The following is a 21,645-nucleotide window of genomic DNA, read 5'->3' as shown; positions in this document are numbered from 1 at the left end:
GTTCAATCATTGGTCATCTCTTGATGCCGGTTTTATTCGGCGAGATTCTCGTCTAAACTTCTTCAAGCCAACGAAGTGGCGTCTAATTAGAGAGTTCCACTTTAGAAAAAAAAAAGATGGCACCGATTATCTCCCTTCGTCATCATCATCATCATAATCTTCTTAAGTAAAGCAAAGAATGCAGAGAAGAAAGTAAGGAAACACTTATCACTGAGAAGCTTTCTATCGTATCAGCCATGGCTTCACCGGCTGTGCAGGCTGGAACGGTGGGCTCTGCAGGATTCGGCCTACATCTCGGTTCATCGGCTGCTTGTGTTGCTTTTACAAAGGTGACGTTTTAAACAATTTTAAAATCTATCGTTTCCCGATTTCTTATGTCTTAAGTTTTTTAAAATCAGTTTCATTTACTTCCTTCTTGGTGATGAGTGCTGCAGAGTTTGAGGACATCCTAGTAGTCGGAAGGTCTCATAGGCCCTTTAACAATTACACATACATACACAGCCCCGTGTGCACACACTACTAATGTTGAAGGAACTGTTACTATTCAGAGTTTAGCGAGTGTCACTTGTCACGTAACTCGTGTTAAATCTCATATTTATGTATATGAGTGTCTTTATTTTATCAATATCTATCAATGTATGTGTGCCTTTGTTAGCCCGATATCTATGTCTTGTTGAGTTTACGACAAACAAGAGATGAAAAATATTCAAAAGAGAAATAAGTGTGTAATAATTTATTAAACAGCTAAAATTACTCTTCCTACTCAGTTTCACAAGTATCGCTGATCACAAAAATAATTTTTGTGCAAAATGTATATCACAAAAAAGGATGCGCGTAACCAGTCATTTAGATGGCAAAAATATATAAATGAAAATTATTTGTAATGTCTGTCACATTTATTATATATCATGTAAATAAAACTCCACTTCATAAAATACAGAAGTGAAACCGTTAGCTCTTGATATATCTCTTTGTTTTCAATATATTGTGATGCGTTATATCATCTGGGACAGACCACGTGCTTTCTCTGACATGTAGAACTAAGTGACCTGAAAAAGTTATTTTACTTCAAGTTGCTAATACTCTTTAGGAAATTATGAATATCTAATTCCCTTTGTTAATAGATTTGAGTCCTTATAATAAATTCGTAGTTAGCTGTGAAGATTCCATTTCTATTTGTTGCGTAATACCCTTAGAAATGGTATGAATAATGCACGTTCTCATTAGTCTTCCCGTACCGTTCTTTATTCCGTACATTCCTCTACATAACCGAATATTTTCTTGTTTACAATTGATATCACTAATTGTATTGAGTCCTGACGGTATTTTATTTTGTGTAATTTGAAGATACGAGCGTCGCAAAGTTTCTATATCCCATTCTTATAAAGTAGGTCCGAGTCTAAAAGCGAAATAGGCGCGCCTCACACATACCCGCTTCCACACATACACCCTTCATTATTAATGCAGTAGAGTGGTTGATTTGATCGATCACACTCCATCAAATTTTGTTGGAGATAAAAGTAAGGTAAATTTTTTTTCTGTTACACTTATCTCATTTTGAAGGTGATATTTATGTTTGTCCTACGTTTTTTAAAAATATATTTTGAACGAATCTGAATCTCAAACTCATTGAAAATCACTCGTTCTCTTGGTAAACCACCCTCTCATTGCGAGGCGGCAGGTGTATTTGTAAAAATTTATCAAAATTTAAAGAAATTATTAGTGATGGATGAAAGAATCGATAGGACAGTTTTCAATACTTAGTTGTTTCCCTTTACGTTCTTAGTTCAAATCACTGTCGAGATTGATAAAATAAGTATCAATTAAGTATTGAGATCGATTTGATTATCCCCTTGTTCAAAATTTGTGAAATTGTGCTGGTGCTTCTTTGTTTCCAGGGTCCATGAAAGTAAAAAAAAAAATAGCTTGTCAAATGTATTTTCCAGGCCGTAAAGTGAAAATGTTTTCTTGCAGAATCAAATAAGGAACAAAAATGAACAGTGGAATGCCGTCTTGAAATTTTAAAGCATCCACCTTTCACCCTTTTCCGAGTAGGTAAAATAAAGTACCAGTCAAGTACTGCCGTTGATATAATCAACTTACCCATTCCCCCCCAAAAAAATTGCAGGCACTATGCCAAACTTTAAAACAGTTATTGAAGTTGGATCCAGCAAATATTTTGATTACATTACAAAGCATAATATAAATCATGTTAGCGTATTGATTATTAATAGAAAAAAGTTAGAACAACGAACATAAAATACCAGAGTCATAATTACTTCTCTGATAATTTATGACCTTCATTGTATTCGACTTCTTTATGGGTGTGGTGAGCTCATTGAAGACCTGCATCGTGCAGGTGGATACTGTGGAGCTGTACCAAAAGAGTTTCTCGCAAGAAATTGTCATTACGAATAGACATCTTCCAAGAAAAACTCTCTTGTGTAAGTCAGCAATGTTGTTTTACAATAAAACAATAGCTATTCGTATTGTGTTGCCTGATACCATATGATCCATAGCCTAATGGTTGTAATAGTTGGCGACCCTGATCTATATATATATATTACGGAGATGTACTTGCATAGCACGTGACCTGATCTGAGATTGTGTGCTGGAACGAAAACAATTGCAGCGTGGAAGGTGTTTATAAGCCGTTTAAGAAACACACAAAAACCATTAGATTCAGTTCAACATTTAAATTTAGTTGATGTCATAAATATTTATGAACTTTGAAAGAACCTGAATTTTTTGTTTTAGAATGGTTTTAGAACGATGAGGCGATTACGAAAGAAATAGCGTTTGAAGTGTCGTAGAATAGTGCGAAAAACAGGAAATAAAAGATATTGGTTCTCATTAATTTTATCAATAAAAGTACTTTCATTTTTGACTTGGAAAACACCTGTTTCTGACAACATGGGATCATGGAAACGAAGAAGTAATTTATGTTGGGGATCATTATTACTGCTAGGTGTTATAAAAGAAACTGCAAATTATTCATGGTTGGAAAAGAAAAAAAATTAACAAAAGGAATACTATACGAAGAAAATAATTGTCAAAATTTTATCTACATAATTAGTTTAACTCCTTAATAATAAAAAAATTATTTTTTGTTATAAGTGGCAGTTAAAACTACAATTTCATTGTCTTCACGACAGTAACTGCAACTATACATTATATGTAGTGAGAATTTATGAGACATAGCTAGTTTGGAAAGTACAAGTTGTGGTTTAGCTCTGGTTCATACCTCTGGTCAAAGGCCTTTTACCTAGCCACATTTTCTCTTTAGGGGTATCTAGGAATAAGTTATAAAATGTGTCCTTCCCTTTTTTTCAAGTCAGTAGGGTGTGATCTGAAGGAGATTTAGTTACTATTTTTAGTAGGTTGAGTGACCAAATAAAGGCTCCTTCAATCGCTCTTGTGGACTCATGGTTGAATAGTTTAACCTTTTCAGTCTCACTAGTCAACACCTCCTACATAACCTTAGGTGTAGACCAAAGCCTGTGAGTAAAATTGGCTTGATGGAAACTGAAAATCCATCTGTTAAACTGTACCCTCATTCAAAGACCCAATGCTGAGTCTGCCTGAAGATTACATTAAATGTACTAACATTTGGATTATTGTGACTCAAGACTGGATTTACATATATTGAGTGGTTAATGATACCATGATGATTGCTAAAATTGTCCACATAATCTACCCAATGATGGGACCTGGAACAGTCCTTCATCACTTTTGTAATCATTGGGGATAATGAAGTCTTTTCTTTCAAGGTTCTGAAGTTATACTGGGCTCTTGTAATTCTCCTAATATGATATGTGCAATGTACAAACAAATATATGTTAATTTCCACAGTAACCCCCGGTCTGTCCTATTTGCTAAAGGTTTTGCTTTGTTGGAAAGTATACCACAGCTAGATCTTGACATAATTGATTCCAGTTGACGACCACCCTAAATTGCTATTAATTTTGAGATCATGCTTGATTATGTCCTGGGATAATCCCTGAAATAATCCAGCATATTACAATGCAGATAAGTTGTTCAGACTAAGAATTTGTCATAGTTTGAGATGAGACCTTAAACCACCCTGTTAAAAATAAGCAACAACCTTTTCTACTTTTAAGCACAATTCTATCATTTCTTCATGGACACCTGCAGCAAACTTTATATCTTTTGAGTGTTTTATGTCCCACATAGTATCACAATTTTCACATTATGTTCATAACTGGTTATATCTATGATTAGTCATTGTGTTTTTGGATCCCTTAAGTTCCTGAATTGTAATCCAGTCTTCATCAGCAATATTTTGATGCTGACATAAAGTTCTCATTAAAGCTTCTATTGAAAGTGTATGGGCAGTAGGGTTGCAAAATTGACCTAGTGTCCAAATTTCCAGTTTTTTTTTCCACATAACAAGTAAATACAGCATACTAATTATAGTTCACATTTTTTCTTTATCATTATTAGTGTTCAAGTCCCATCTAAATCAACTTTGCCTTCCATCCCCAAGGGGTTGATAAAACAAACTACCAATCAAGTATTGGGGTCAATGTAATCAATTAACCCCTTGTCTCAAAATTGCTGGTCTTGTGCCAAAATCAGAAAGAATTATTATTTTCAAGGCGTTGAGCTGGTAGAATTGTTAGCACACCAAACAAAATACTAAGTGGCATTTCTTCCAATTCATTATGTATTAATCAACTAGCCCCCTCTTCCCAAATTTCATGCCTTGTACCTTTAGTAGATAGCTTATTATTAAGGTGGTGAGCTGGCTGAATTATTAGTGCATCAGACAAAATATTTTGTGGCATTTTTCCCAGCTCTTCACATTCTGAGTTCAAATCCTCCAAGGTCATCTTTACCTCCTTTTGGGTTCAATAAAATGAAGTACCAATCAAGTGCTAGAGGATGATGTAACTTTTCCCCCTCAAAATTACTAGCCTTGTACCAAAATTACAAAGCATTACTATTATTCCTATTGCAGTGAGTTGGCAGAATCATTAAAGCTTTAGTTAAAATGATTTGCAGTGTCTGTTCTAGCTCTTTATGTTTTGAGGTTACATCTTGCTAAAGTCAGCATTGCCTTTCATCATTTCAGGCTTGATAAAATTAAGTACCTATCTAGTAGTGGGGTTAATGGTACTAACTAATCCTTCTCCCAAATTTCAAGCCTTGTGCCTATGCTAGAAGCAATTATTATTTTTCTGGTGTCTTATTTTTATTGCATGATTTCACTTAGGTATGTGCAGTGTCTTGTAGTGCTAGTTTCTGTATGTTGTGCATATTTAAGTCTTAGGATTTTGGCTATATCTTTGCATGCTTTTTTACATCATTCTCTAGACACTTGTAGGGATAATTTCTATTTTTAGACTTCACATTCAGGTTATCTATATTTTTTTAATCTTTATATCTGGATAATTTCTCCTGTTTCTTTGAAAGATACATTGTCACTTGTTGGGACTAATAGGTTGAGTAGGAGGCGTTTCTTTTCCTGGTGGATCTGGCATCAGTATTTGTTGATTTAGTAACGTCCTCTGTGTATCTGTGCATATACTAGATTGTGTTATAGTGTAATGGTATTCAAATTGACAAATACTAGGTCCTCCACCACCACCACCACCAAAATTAGGGCTAAACTAACATCCTTCTTTTGTATTAACGAGGAGACAAAATATTTTGCATCCTCCTACTTCTTATTTCTTCCTCATAGTATTGAACAAGTTTAAAAAGTTGAAAACCATTGGAATTTGTATTAAACATGTCAGTTTGTTGGCCTGCCCCTTTCATTCTTACAAGCTCCTCTAGTGAGTGCTGTCTCTCCCGATAAACACTTGTTATTATTTACTTTATTACAATATGCATATAACCTAAATGTTTCATACATGATAATGAAAACTATCATGTTTCTCTAAGGTTTTTTTCTGCCTCATAAAACTTAATTTATTTTTAGGAGACAGGGGTGTGTGTATGTGGCGGGGTTAATGTTTCGCTAGCAAATTATTTCCTCCCTATACTCGTATTCTTAATGCTTTGTCTTTGCACACTCGGAATTTCCTGTGGACTGCAAGGTGTCGTACGAGTACATATCGAAGTTTATGTCCACGTAGTTGTTAGAATATCCAGCTATCCACACTATAATACAGTAGTTTCTAATTTCGTGAATTCTGTCGTGCAAAAGTTGTCACGACATTCATTTGCATCAACGCCCAGTGTTATGTGATATCATCGGTACCCTCAGCTACAATTTTGGGTGCACTGTCTTCACCAAATCCTGGTACAGATCCCATTCTATCACTTCTAACAAATAGTTACTGCAGTCCGCTATAATTTTTTAAAAATGTATTTATATATTCAGTCTCATTGTGCGGCATCTTGGGCAGGTGTCTTCTACTATAGCCCCGGGGCCGATCAAAGCCCTCTCAGTAGATTTGATAGACGGGAACTGAAAGAAGCTGTCATGTACATGTATGTGTTTGTATGGACCCTTGTTTAGATACTACATGGTGGTTGTAAATGGGCATCATCATCATACAAGCCATGTTGTTCAGTCTTCCATGAAAAAGAATGTCTGACTATGGGGAAATTTAACCTTACTTGGAAAGTGGTGAAGGTTGATGACATGAAAGGTATCTAGATGTAGAAAATCTACCTCAACAAATTCCGCCTGAAACTTGCAAGCATGGAAATGTGGATGCTAAATGATGATGTGGGTGATATATATTCAGTATATCTCCCCGTTTAAAGTAGGTAGGTAATTTGAGGGAGGTATGGCTGTTAGTCTCTGACAGGTATTTATTCATCCACTTATGCCTTTGTCATATACATTTATAGTTGCTATAAGGCCCTTCACTAACATAAAGGGAAAACAAAAGTAAAAACGCCTCTTTAAGTATGTCTGAAAGCGTACCACTGAATTCACAACGTGCGTTTGTTTACATATAACATCATTAAACAAACAGGTCACGTGAACGCACTTACTGTACGTTTGAGTAAATACGTTAAAAAAAATTGACGGTGATTTACGTTATCAAATATAAAAGTCTTTCGATATGGTCTTAGCTCCCCGCCTCCTTATACGCTTGAGTATCACCTATTGCAAAATTTGGAATTATACAGAATTTTTATCATGTTACATTACCGAATATTATTTTGCAAAGCCTAGTGATAGTTAGTTGAAATATTTATTTGGGTGGGACGGGTTGTGGAAATGGTAGGAATCATTACTATTCATTATTCCGAGGCCGATAAAATATAGCCCCAAATTTTTACCAAGGGATATTAGTTTTGGTTTTAAATTTCTTCATTTATTTAGTGGACATTACTCTTTAATCCCGTCTATTAAATCAAGTCCTGGATCTACATTGAGGGCTCTGCAACATGTTTCTTTGCAGCAGGGTTACCAATGAAATTTTAAGGAAACTCCAGATCAGGCGTGCAGAAAAACCCTGAGTCGAAAGACCCACCCCGCATCATTAGAAGACATCTGGTGGAGGCGCAATGGCCCAGTGGTTAGGGCAGCGGACTCGCGGTCATATAATCGCGGTTTCGATTCCCAGACCGGGCGTTGTGAGTGTTTATTGAGCGAAAACACCTAAAGCTCCACGAGGCTCTGGCAGGGGATGGTGGCGAACCCTGCTGTACTCTTTCACCACAACTTTCTCTCACTCTTACTTCCTGTTTCTGTTGTGCCTGTAATTCAAAGGGTCAGCCTTGTCACACTGTGTCACGCTGAATATCCCCGAGAACTACGTCAAGGGTACACGTGTCTGTGGAGTGCTCAGCCACTTGCACGTTAATTTCACGAGCAGGCTGTTCTGTTGATCGGATCAACTGGAACCCTCGACGTCGTAAGCGACGGAGTGCCAACAAGAAGACATCTAGCATAACTGTATTTACTCCCCATCCTTCTTCAATTTACCCTTAGTAAACAGTTTGTTCTGTTCTTTTTCCTTTCAAAATTCTTTCCAACTATCTTTTATTTTCAGTTTCTTCTTCCAAGTTCTTCATTAATTCTTTTCTGGTCTGCCACATGTTGCATTCTATATCATTACTAGCAAGTAATTATATTTTACATGCTCTGCTTTTAAAGAATTAGTACTTTTTTGTTTTGACACACTTCATTTGTGAGCGTATTATTTCAAAGCATGCTAACAAATGTGGCAAGATAATTAAATTACTCATGAAATTTGATTACAAGTCACATGGTTTTACTTTAAGCATGCAGCTTACCACAGTATCCATAATTTACATTGTGGAATGACGTTTTTAACTTGTAATAATATTCTGGAATATTATCCATAGTGATCAGTTAATTTCGTTTTCGTTTCTGGTGTACAAGATTCTTTATGTGAATTCGTGTGTTGAAACAAATTTTTGTGTGTCTAGGGAGAGTCATTATGCCAATGTTATTAACACACGCACTGGCTCAATTTCACTTCTTTATAATTAGTCAGTTGGTTAAATATCCAACTAACTAATTGATTATTTGTTTAATTTGACTAAAAATAATTGTTTGTTGTTAAATAATTACTCATCTACTGATCATCAACATATTTAAATTTAGTCTGTTTTGTTAAAGTGGAGGGGGAATGAATGAACGGCTACTGGAATAGTAAATGTAGGAGATCTGTTGAAATTGTGAGCTACATTTGGGTAAAATACCTTTAGATTAGCAATAATTCCATCATTGAAAGGAAACCTTTCTCTTATTTGAATATAAAGATCTGCTTAAGTAACTCAAGAGATTTTTGGATTCAAATAATATTAAATATAGAAAATGCAACCTGAAATACTCAGACTGGAATTCAACATCCAGGAAACTCTTATGTAAAAGGAATAGTAGCATGTGCTTGGCTCTGTAGTTATAAATTTTCCTGGTACCATCAACTTTTGTCTGCTTCCAGTTCACTTTGTATTTACAAATACTCTAATATCACTATAATAACTTTCTCAAGAAAGCCACCTTTTTTTTGTGCAAGTTTAGGCATTTTATGACAAGTTGTTTCAATCTCTTTCTGAATAAATTGTTTTTCTCTGCTGTGAAGAAAGTAAGGGGTTAAATCTTTTAAGAAAACCTTGAAACACAACAGCAATATGTTGATAACATGGCCAGTACAAAGAGTAAGAGAATGACAGATGCACTCTTAACAAAACAGGAGGCATATCACCTTTCAGTAATGTCTAGAGCCCACTTGTGATGCCTATCATGAAGAACATTTATCTCTTGCAAATCCAGTAATAATGTCTAAAGAAGTTTCGTTTTCAAAATGTAGATTTGACACTGTGAAAACCAAGAACCATTTCATTTTCAACAACTAAAGTATGTAACTGTACATTTAGGACCTCATTCTTATTCAAATTAATGTATGTGGGGGAGTCAGAAAGTGATGCAATTTTTATTTACATTACAACCCAATCTTGTATCTCTCAACTGTAATTGAAATTTTCACAACTGAAATGTGTATACTTTCATAAATAATTATGACAGCAAACTTACATTTCTTGCAGATATCTGTTAACACTACTTTTTTCCATGAAAAGCTTTTCTATCCTGAATGACATACAAAAATCTTTCTGTTGATAATTTTTCATCAATCTCACTGTTAGGAAACCCTGCCTTCATACTGACAAAAGGTGATCACTGTAGCAATAGTTAATCTTTGATGACACCTTTTCTACCAGGAATTGGGTAGAAATCAACATTAGATTTAACCACATCAAGCATTTGTTTTTGTTTTGCAGAAGTTTTGTGTTTCAACAACATGAATTTCTTTGTATGTCTCACAACAACATCCTTTATAACAAGCCCTGTATTGAAGGGTGTCTACTTGTTTTAGGTGTTAGGCTTTCTTTCCATTACACACTCTCATACATCTCTAACGTAGTTTCTGTATTTAATTTAGCAACATTAATCTCTAATTTAGAATGACATTGTAGGGTAGATGTGAGAGGTTGTATCTGGTCAGTTTGAATATAAAACAGGCAAAATATTTGGTCCATATATGGCCAGTTTGAAATGCTAAAAAGTTAAACTTCTGACAACAAGGTCTAGTTTACATTTGTTGTGTCACATCTATCCGATGATACCGATTAGCTGTGTCTATCTATTCTGTCAACATCTACTGACTGTCAGTGATGTATAAAGGATTCTTAAGAGAACCCAAAGAGCAAAAACTTTTACCATCTCCATCTAGATTAATAGGTGCAGTAAGACAGGAAATTTTGTCTACTTCACATCTGTAACCAAAGGATGACTACCTTCTCTTGCTGTATCACTGCTGTTTGTCCTTTCGTCTGATGTTAATGAAGCTCTGATAGGGTTTATTTATGTTAATATAAGTTTGAAACTAGCATTTTTTGCTTCACTTTTAGGGTTTTAATAATAAGTTTCTCTTATAGAATCTGTGTTTTCTAGGTGGGGAAAGATAAAGAAATGAATGAGAAAATATTCTGTTCATTTCAGTTTGGGAAGTTGGATGTAACTAATACTGGCTGGCAAAAGTACTTAAACCAAAGTGAGGATACTCAATCTTCTGAAGGCCATTTATAAAATACAAATGAAAGTGAATAGCATGATTTGGAATATTTAAATATATTTTTGTTTAAATTTGTTGTTATTGTTGAAAAGCAAAAACAATTAAATTAGCATTTGAAATTTTGTAACATTCTAAAATTTTACTTTTTCAGGATGGACGAGTTGATGTTGTTGCAAATGATCTTGGTGATCGTACCACTCCTTGTTTTGTGGCTTTCACAGAACATGATATGGTAAAACAACTTTTTATTCCATGCTCACAAATATGATAAAATTCATAGAATTACAGATCATGATATGATGAATTATTTGTTCCATGGTATACTGCTAATTTCTTACTGTCTTTTGGTCATTGTTCATTTGTTCATATGTTCTAGTTGAAATGAGATATTAAAACTTTATTTTTAAATTTTTGAGCTTACTTTAAGACTGATCTGTGGCATCAAGAAAATTATTAAATTGCTGGTGATGCTTATGTCATAATATAAATTGTCTTGATGGTTCTTTAATTATTTACATACAATATCTATTTTGTATTTCAATTACCGTATTTGATGGCCTATAAGACGCACCTATTTTACCCAAAAATGGCTTAAAAAATCCCCATGTCCAATGCACTCAATGTAGGCTCAAAACGGTATGTATGTTTAAAAAACATGTTGCCATCTATTGGTGAATAATTGCCTACGGTATGTTTATATCGAATGTGGATGCAATAAATTGCTTATAATTACCAATAATAACATAAAGTTATACAGGTAAGTGGAGGAATTAAAACATTATTTTAGTGGTAATTTATTTTACAAAAGTATAGCCTAGGCTAGGGTGTGTCCTATGCACTCGTGCATCTTATAGGCCATTAAATATGGTAATCATCAATTCACAGAATGTAGTAGCATCAGTTAATCATTGAGCCATGAAATATTGTGATATTACTTGATTATATATCAAACAGCAACAATTACTCCCCAGTCCATCTTTGTCATGAGAGAGATGTGATAAAGTCTGTGACAAAATACATCATTAAGAACATTCTTTCACATTTGAATATTTCTTTCCTTGTTTCAGGCTGTTGGTTTCGCTGCAAAGCAGGGCTATGTACGGAACACAAAGAACACAATATACCACGTCAAACAGTTATTAGGCAAACCTTTCCAACATGAAACTACAAAACAGTTCATGAATAAAAAACAGGTTCAGGTAAATTTTGTACTTTTTTTTTTCATGCTTGACTTTCTTTAAAGACTTTACAGGACCTTGAAATTACAGAGTCATAAAAGAACTAGGTGGAGGTGCATGGCTTAGTGGTTAGGATGTTGGACTCATGATAGTAAGATCGTGGTTTCAATTCCTGAACTGGGTGACTCAGATTTTGAGTGGTCTGGCCTCATACGAAATGCAGGGTGAGTAACATAAAATGAACCACTGGCATCTTAGGTCACTTTTAATGTCCTAGAATAGAGAAAAAAATCTTATTTTCTTTATGGATTTATTTTAGTGATGTTGGGTATTTTCTGTATCCATTTAATCTTATATTGAAATTATATATCAGATGACTGCTACACCTTAACTTTTTAGCATTCAGATTGCTTTGAGTTCAAGATTACTTCAAGATTTCAATGATGTAATTGTTTATCTTTAGAATGATATTGTATGGTAGGTTGGTACTATGAACATAAAACAAGTAGAATAATTGGGCCTGATCTTGCTGGCTTAAATGGTGAAGGGTTTAATGCTTATCTTTCAACATTCGCTAAATCTAAGGTGGCAAGCTGGCAGAATCACTAACACACTGGGCAAAATGCTTAGCAGCATTTCGTCTGTCTTTATGTTTCTAACTTCAAATTCTGCTGCAGCCAACTTTGCTTTTCATCCTTTAGGGGTTGATAAAATAAGTACCAGTTGAGCACTGCGGTTGATGTAATCGACTTACCCACTCCCTTGAAGTTGCTGGACTTGTGCCAAAACTTGAAACCAATATTTGTTAAATCTTATTTCAACTTCATGTAACTTTTATATTTTAAGGTTGTCAACCGGAAGGAAGATGTTGCTTTTGAGGTGGATTTTAAAGGCAAAGTAACTGTCTTCTCAGTATCAGAGATTTTAGAGATTTTATTTAAGAAATTACTTGGTAGGTAATTATATATTACTGTCACATATTTCTTAGATATATTGTTACCAGATGAGAGAGAGAGAGAGAGAGAGAGAGAGCAAGAGCATTCTACACTTTTAGTTTCATCTTTTGTTTTTTCTATATTGTTTCAACTGTTTTTAGATGCTATATGTATACACACACACACTAGCAGAAACACCTGTCATTTTCTTTTAACTATATTATGAAAAATGTTTTTCCTTCTTTTTTAAGGTAGTGGGATGCAATTTCCAAGTGGTTTGACTGCTATTTCTAGCAACTTGAACATAGTCATATCATTGCCTCTGGCTTTTGTGCTTTAGAAATGTCAGCTTAGCAACCATCAAATGAAGTACAAAATAATGTCAATTAATCTAAAATAACATTTACGAACTTCAAATTAAGTTTCAATTGCTGAGCATGTTAATTATTTTCATTGTTTTTAAGAGTCACCACAGAATACTAATTTATATTCATGTGCTATATTTTAAAGAAAATCTTTTCTAAAGCTTTTTACTTTACCTTTCATTACTTTTCAAATCTGCTGACAACACAATTTAATTACTATTACTCTCTTAACTGTCAACCCTGTTGTCAATCTATTAACTTTTCATAGATCATAACTGCTAACAGCATTAATGGTTACTATATATATATATGTATATTACTATTTCTAAGTGATATCATCTTAGTGGTTACATCTGTATCATTTTTATTTATCTGCTGATTATTTCATGATTATTCCTGCTGTGTTTAACAGAGATTGGTCAGAGCAAAGCTGGTAAAGGCTGTTTTGATGCTGTACTTGCTGTACCGGTTAATTTCACGACGGACCAAGAAAATCTACTTCGGTAAGGAAAAAGAAAACTCTTTCAGTCATCCATCAGCTATACTTTGTTATATAATATGCATAATATACTATCAAATTTGTATGTAGGTATTTGTGCAAATGTGTGTGAATGTTGATATTTCATGGCTTCAGTTGAGTGAAATGTCAAATGATTGTTTACATTCTTTGTTGACATTATGACCAGTTGCTCTGTGCTTTTGAACACAGGGAATTAAAAAAACTTTTTTTTTTTACATGAAAAACAGGTATGGAAAGTTATATAATGTTACTTCAAGTTCAAATAAAAGATCATTGCCATACTTTTTTGTTTTCTTTACAGACAGATTGCTACAAAAGTTGGTTTCCAAGTTCTACGAATAATTCATGAGCCTGCAGCTGCTGCTTTAGCATATGATGTGCAACAGGATGAATCCTGCGTTTCAGGGTTTGTAATAGTTTTTTGCTTGAATTCTGCATATTTTCAACAACGAAATTTGCTTTATCGTTTAAATGTTAATGTGTGAAAATTGTGGACATATTTGTAGGTGTGTGTTTACATGTTTTATGTGTGTCTTTTTGGTAGATACATTTTTAATATCCTTTCCATTATTGTAGGCATGTACTTGTATTTCGACTTGGTGGTGTATCCTGTGATGTGACACTGATCAAGTTATGTGGAGGGATCTACTCTATAGTAGCAGGGGTGTCAGATTACAGTCTGGGTGGAGACAACTTTACTGAGGTTCTCTTGCAACATCTTCAAGGAGAATTCAAAAGGTAAATGTTTTCATACTCTTTTACTTGTTTCAGTCATTTGACTGTGGCCATGCTGGAGCACCACCTTTAGTCGAGCAAATCGACCTCGAACCACTAAGTTACGGGGACGTAAACACACCAACATCGGTTGTCAAGCGATGTTGGGGGGACAAACACAGACAAACAAACATATACATACACACGTACATATATATACATATATACGACGGGCTTCTTTCAGTTTCTGTCCACCAAATCCACTCACAAGGCTTTGGTCGACCCAAGGCTATAGTAGGAGACACTTGCCCAAGGTGCCACGCAGTGGGACTGAACCCGGAACCATGTGGTTGTTAAGCAAGCTACTTACCACACAGCCACTCCTTTGCTATGTCAGCAGGTCTCCTATGTGTTAATTGTTTCATTTCTATGTAGTATCACACTTTGTAAAAACCTTCATTGTTGACATAGGTAACTGCTTCTTGAACTTTTTCCATGTTTTTCTATAGTCACGTTCAGTAAACCCAAACTGCATCTTTGTTAGCCCAATGCTGAATATACTTTAAGCTCTTTCAGCTTATTTTAACAGTTTGAAACCTCTGTAATTACTCCCTTCCAGCATGTTTCTTTTGTCTTTGTTGTAATTAATATGAATATTGCTACATCAGTCTTTGAGTATTGTACTTTCTTACATTATTTGAGTGAATAATTAGCAAATGACTTACACGTCAATGAGTGAATCTCTAATTTACTTTCATTTCCCAATAATCAACTGCTACTGCTGTTCATAATGATAATTATATACAAGGTTGTTTGACATGCAAAAAATAAATTTTAATTTCTCAGGCAGTGCCGGCATGACATCAGTGATAACAGTCGGTCAATTGCAAAATTGCAGCGAGGTGCAGAGATGTGCAAACATGCCTTATCAACTGTTAGTAACTCCCATTGTTCTGTTGACTCACTCTATGATGGCATGGACTTCTCAACTTCTGTTTCACGGTAAGTTCATTCCAGTATTCAAATAGTGTTAATAATGTTTATTGTTTTCACATACGTTTTTAATGTCAGGATTGATCAGTTAGTTTTTTTTAAATACCATGTCTCCCATAGATAGCCACTTGAGTATGAAGTGGAATTTGTTTTTTAGCACAGGTATATGTATGTTTTAACTGAAACTTCTTGTCTCTAATTCAGTTTGAATTTGTGATCTAGTCATTAGTTTGTATTTAGTGTCCTATTTTCATAGTCTGGTCTTAGAAAAATTAAAAGGTGAAAGAAGAGTAACAAGCAAGTTTCCGTGTTGTTTTAAATCAGCAAAATGACATCCTGTTGTTTAGTTATTCTGACTTCAGATCTGACATATAAAACTAAGGCTACTTGTGACATACCTAATAGCTTCTAGTACTGTTTCCAAGTTTCATTTTACAGCAAGATTCTATATAAGTTTTAGTCATAGGAATATATTTTGGTACATTGAATTTAGAACTTTCTTATATTGTTTGGTGTTTTAGCAGTTTCTTGTTTACCCAGTGTGCATTAGGTAAGAATCAGCAGTGATGAAAGGATATCTCCCCTAGCCAGTGAGAGAACCTCTCCATGGTGGCTCAACCTGCTTTGAATAGTAGCCAAATCTCCCTCAAATTACAATATACTATCTTAAGTAAAAGGATACATTAGTTAATGTATTCTTATATTAACCTAAAAGGTTGGGACAATTTCTGCTGGAGCACTTTTGATCAAGGTTAATTTTGGGTTAAACATCATCATACAGTAAATATTCAGCAGGGGATTCTGTAATATTTAGTAGATGAGAGATCATACTTAACTGGACAAGATACCAATCTATTGAAAGTAACATTTTCAGGAGATCCAGTACCTATTCCCAACTACTTGTTGAAGTAAAGCCTACAAAATTAAGTAAACATGTTCAGTGATACCACAAAAACTCTTCAGAGGATATGAATTTACAGACTAGGAACTGGTAGCCTAATGTCTAACACAGTTCACATGTTTTATACAGCTCTAGAGTCTGTTTGACATTGTTACATATGTCTGAACTTTACCTGCCATATGCTACATCTTATCATTCAGTGTTGAGATGATAACTTCTCACATTATGGGTAACTGCAATACAGAAGTATGATCTATCACTAAACAAACATGATAGACATACACACACACATACAAGCTACACTAGTTTTACATTTTTATAAAAAATATATTTTAATAAAATATGGCGATCATCATCATAACTCTGTTTCAATAAATCTCATCTCACTCACACAGCGATTTTTTATGACTGGTTGCTTTCTTGTTGCCAACCATCACCTTTTTCCAAGGAAAATAATTTTCCCCTTATCTGGATATTCTTTCACAGAGGACTACAAATAAATGTTACCCTTTGTATGATAGTGAAAAGTGTTTATAATCTTTACTAGATGTCAAGCCCAGGAGACCCCCTCCCCCAATAAGGTAATATTTTCTTCTTTAGTGTGGTCATGTTTTCATGGAAGACTGCAAATTAACGTCACAGCAAAGTTTTGTTTTTAATTAGTGCAAGACGTCAAGACTAGGTAACATATATAAAACATATTCAACTCAATAACCTTATTTTAATATCTGCTGTAATTCAATTGTTGATTCAAGCAACTATTATATTGGTTTCTTGTTTTTTTTTCTTCTTTTTTTAAACCATTTCTGATAAATTGTATTTTAATCAACTGTCTGCCTGCCAAAAAAAAAAAACTGATATTGTATCTAAAATATTGTGTTGTGATTGGTTTACTTAATTTCTTTTCTCCGAACAGGGCCAGATTTGAGAGTCTTTGTACCTCCTTGAAAAACCGTTGTATTGCTAAAATTGAAGAAGTTCTTAGCAATGCAGATTTACAGAAATCTGATATTGAAAAGGTAAAGTATCTGTTAATTAATAATGATGGGATCTGACAGGTGTGTGTGTGTGTGTGTATACACATGTACTGAAGGCAGTGATCTAGCATGCTTTTAGCCATGATAGCTAAAACAAGCTTCAGTAGCAAATAAATTTATGTTTGAATATGTTACCTTGTCAATCTGTATTATATATATTGTTGTATGTATGTGTTTTTGGATATACATATGCATATGTGTGTATATTTTAATGTTTTTGTGATTTACTTACGATATATTTTTGAGATATATTTTAGACTTGAGATATATTTTGAGACTTGAGATATATTTTATACTTTGTCATCCAGGTCATACTTTGTGGTGGTGGCTCTAAAGTTCCATTGGTGCAGAAGATGGTGTCTGAAACTTTTCCAAATGCCAAAATCTTGAATCACATTCCACCAGATGAGGTCATTGCTATTGGGGCAGCTAAAGAGGTAAGACAACTTTAAACCTTAATTACTAGATAGTCAATAAAAAAAATAGGCATCAAAGGAGGGACATTGAATGATTTAATGATAGTGAAAGATTTATCAGTAAATTACAGGAGTTGCAATGTACAAATTTTACAGATATTAAACTATGTCTGGTTTGGACTTGTGATAAAAACGAATGAATCAATGTCCTAAAAGTTACATTGAGCAAAAAAGGGTAGGGTAGAGTGGGTACATTGATGAGAATTGCTATCTTATCCAATAAATGCTAGTGTAAAAAAATGTAAATGATGATTTTGAATATAAGATGGGGTTATTTTCTTCTTTTAGTTGGTAAATCTTGTTGGTGTGTGATAGCACCTCAGTCTTTCTCTTTTCATTTGCAACTACCAGTTACTCATGAATGAAAATCTTGTATTAGACATGTTGCTGTATTAAATACTTTTCTGAAATGTCCAAATTTACCAAACTGGGTTGGTTGTATTTGACAGTATTTATATTGGATAGTATGGAATATTTGCATAAAAAGAAAATGATTTATCCTCCTGTGTAGTATTTAAAAGAGATGCTAAATTGTAATTAAGTGATTTTGTTTTTCTGTTCATCAGACCAGTATTTTGAAAACTTTTAAAAACAAATTAATTCCTGAGAGTGAACATCAAAATAAAGTGAAGATTCTGTCTCAAGCAATTGCAGTAAAAGTAAGTTTTGATAAATTATTGGATTCTGCAGAATTTTGACATGTAATTGTTTTATGTTTGATTCATGTAAATTCTATTTAGTTCATAATAGTTTCTTAAAGATAGTGTTATATAAATTTTTATCTTTGTTGGTATTCCAGAGAGTTTTCAGGTGTAAACTATTGTTATATCACTTCAGACACCTAGCTATAATTTATGACCTTATATTGTTGCTGTTGTGACAGTCTTATGTAATTCACGTAAGAGTATCAATAACTTAATTTAAAGGCTTTGTACCTCTTGCTATTGTCATTAGCATTTCTATAATCTCTAAAACGACAGTACTTAATTTTCTTAAGCTTTTACCCTACTCATTGTCATACACATGCTAATTCAGAAAATAGATTGAAAAGAAGGTTAAAATGCATAATTTTTATTAAATGTTTTTCAGGTGCGAGAGAATCGAGACAAAACTACTTATAAGGATTTCCAGACTGTATTTAGCAAATCTACTCCAATTCCTTCCCACCAGAAATTTGTCTTTTCAGCTTCGTCTCAAGAAAGTGCATTCTTTCTTGATGTTTTGGAATTGGATGATTGTCCTGAAAGGGACGAGGGTGATGAGAATAGTGATAAACTTCTTGCATCGGTAAGTAGTTTACATTTTCTGTCGATTCTGAAGCCTTTTACATTGATACCACTTGAAGACTGGAGTTGCTGCAATCAACTTACCCCTTCTCCTGACTCTGAGCTAAAATTTGAAACTATTATTTATACATTATTTTATATATTTATTTGCAGTGGGAATTATATATATTGATGAATAAAAACAAAAAAACATTTTATAACTTCTGGTATGTCAGTAATAGTGACTATGAAATTAAGATAATCATTACATTGTAAATATTACAGCACAAAAAAGTTAGATAGAAATAAGACAAAATACATTTTTAAATATACTTTTCCTTGAAGTGTTCCCAGTAGTAAAAACACCATTGGTCAGGTAATAATCATAATCCTCATTTTATGTGTTTTTCTAAACATGCATGGATTGGATGAGTCTTCTTCAGCTGGTGTCTATTTATTGCAAAATCATATTTAGTGATGTTTATCCTCATTGTTCCCCAGATTGTCTTCTGCAGGTTTATTCTACTTGAGTTGCTAGCAGAAGTAAATAGCTCCCTGAATTTTTCTCAATTTGTTCTTAATTTAGCTATGTTTTAGGAACATCTTCTGCTGCTGTTAGTTAGGTCATATAGATATCAGAAGTTATCAATGAATTATCAAAGCCTGAGCATTGGAAATTTTTTTTTTTCTTGGATGTTCTTACAGCTAACCTGTGTACTCATTGTTTATTTTGGGTAAACAACAGAGTTCTTACCTATTCCTTTTCAGTATATCTAGCATAGCTTCTTTCCTGCTGAGATCTATTCCTTTGATAGGTTTATTTTGAAACCTAGGTTTTGTTTCCTTTTTTAGAATCTCTTCTCTAGTTTTCTCTTCCACATGTATTTTTATGCTTTAGATGTGGCACAGAATATGCCAATAAAATTAATTGTAATTTGATAACCTTTCCCATGCAGGTTGTAATGAAAAATATTGCTCAAGAAGCTCCTATATCAACGTCGTTTGTTTTAACAAGGTATTTACAAACTTCATTTACAATTTTGTAATTTATATTTAATATCTAGTTAAAAGTATTGTTATTTAGCCCCATTCAACTGTTATCAAGTAAACCTGTGATTAAAGGTATTTGAGTGAATTGAATTTGAGCAGAGTTTTGTACCATAAATTTAAACCTGTTCAACTTTTAGGCATGTTTGTGCATTAGATGAAGTGTAATGCAGCATATTTCAGATTTTCCAGTAATGCTGGTCTGTTTCATACATAGTACTCCTTACATATCTCATGTGTTCTTTGTTATAAGACACAAAGATTTGGGCACTATTTTTAACTAACTTGTGACCCTCACAGTAGCTCACCCACTGGATCATCAACAGACACTATTGTTTACAATGTGGCACTATCAATTTCAAAAATCCAATCTGTAGAAATGTAACTGTTAACAATTCATTTGATTGATTCAACATTCTCTTTCTAAATATTCACTTGTTATTTTTCATTTTTCTTCTTCAGAGATAAATTCCTAGAAGTTGTTTGCCAAGAAGAGACAACACACAAGAAATTAACTGTACAAATTCCTGTCAGATAATATTGGCAGCAAGAGATTAGACAAAAAAAGTAATTGGAACTTTCTACAGCTTTACTTAAAATCGTCAATGGCTTTCAGAAATCATAAATAAATAATTTTTTATACTTATAGACTAAATTTATTTGACATATCAATCCCAGTTTTTGAAGTGCATGTATATATGTGAAGGAAATGGAGTATGTGTTTGCCACTGTAAATATGTGTCCATATATTGTTCTGATCATACTGAAAGTTCTTCATTCAACACAAGAAAGAATGTTGATCTAATTTACAGTTAATCTATTTCATTAAATTCATGATGGTATAAGATCATGATGATTATTTAAGACATTCATAAGCTGTAATTAGTTATGAATCACAGTAGGTATGACAATGTACTGTACTAATGAACTTATGATTAAGAGTTAAAATATCTATTTGTGTTGATTGACATGCTTCATTACTACATCACATTTGGGCAGAAAGGCATGCAACTGAAAAAAAAAAACCCAAAAAAACCATTGGCCTTATAATATTGTATTTTTTTTTCCCCTCACCTGAAGAAAATACATTCCACTGAATCTCTTCTAGTCTTGAACCACAAACTTAATTCAAACTGAACATTAACCACATTGATTTCAACCAAACATCCTTATCTTCATACAAGTGGAAAGGGGTCTGTGAGAATTCAAAAGGGTAATATAAATCATGTTTAATAATACTGATTTCAAATTTTGGCACAGGGTCAGTGGTAAGTCAATGACATCAGCCCCAATGCTTAACTGGTACTTATTTTATTGACTTTGGTAGCATTTGAACTCAGAACATAGTCAGATGAAATGCTGCTAATAATTTTGCCAGCTCATCACCCTTTCATTTTTAATATTAAGATGGTTATAAATTTACCTAATGCCATGCCAAAGGAAGAATTATATGGATGCAAATCTTGTCATGTACAGTAGGGATGGCAAAAATTTTGCTAATGTTGTGGCAAGAGTAATATATATATATTAGTTTGGGCTACTGTACCACTAAGAAGAAAAGAACACACTACCAACTTTCTGATCCATAGAGATGCAATGCTTGGTTGAACAAAAAGACTGGTTTTAATTCATATTAAACCACTATGGTAAACTGAAAACAATCAGCTTTCAATGATATCATT

General features: G+C 33.7%; 1 protein-coding gene across 2 annotated transcripts; it reads left to right on the top strand.

The window, feature by feature from the left end:
* The first annotated feature begins 99 nt into the window (after positions 1-99).
* On the top strand, positions 100-20,611 carry LOC106881003 (heat shock 70 kDa protein 14). Of its 2 annotated transcripts, none has more exons than XM_014931187.3 (14): positions 100-329; positions 10,684-10,764; positions 11,600-11,731; positions 12,557-12,662; positions 13,423-13,513; positions 13,832-13,936; positions 14,107-14,268; positions 15,091-15,246; positions 17,055-17,157; positions 17,484-17,612; positions 18,218-18,310; positions 18,741-18,938; positions 19,873-19,931; positions 20,426-20,611. In XM_014931187.3, exons 1-14 carry the CDS (start codon positions 237-239, stop codon positions 20,499-20,501), a joined length of 1,584 nt encoding a protein of 527 aa, XP_014786673.1. In that variant the 5' UTR covers positions 100-236; the 3' UTR covers positions 20,502-20,611. The 2 variants fall into 2 exon arrangements, with proteins under 2 accessions (XP_014786673.1, XP_052828104.1); XM_052972144.2 differs by having other exon boundaries at positions 174-329; positions 10,684-10,850.
* The last annotated feature ends 1,034 nt before the right edge of the window (positions 20,612-21,645 follow it).

This window comes from Octopus bimaculoides, chromosome 1, assembly GCF_046866305.1.
Source record: "Octopus bimaculoides isolate indiv1 chromosome 1, ASM4686630v1, whole genome shotgun sequence".
Classification (NCBI taxonomy): domain Eukaryota; kingdom Metazoa; phylum Mollusca; class Cephalopoda; order Octopoda; family Octopodidae; genus Octopus; species Octopus bimaculoides.
Note: the sequence above shows the minus strand (reverse complement) of the source record. Positions and strands in the feature narration are given on the sequence as shown.

Excerpts from the sequence above, each read along its gene's own strand:
- LOC106881003 (XM_014931187.3), top strand. The coding sequence starts at position 237 with ATGGCTTCACCGGCTGTGCAGGCTGGAACGGTGGGCTCTGCAGGATTC. Across the intron at positions 14,269-15,090 it reads CTTCAAGGAGAATTCAAAAG|GCAGTGCCGGCATGACATCA; the intron begins GTAAATGTTTTC and ends TTAATTTCTCAG. Across the intron at positions 18,311-18,740 it reads CTCAAGCAATTGCAGTAAAA|GTGCGAGAGAATCGAGACAA; the intron begins GTAAGTTTTGAT and ends AATGTTTTTCAG.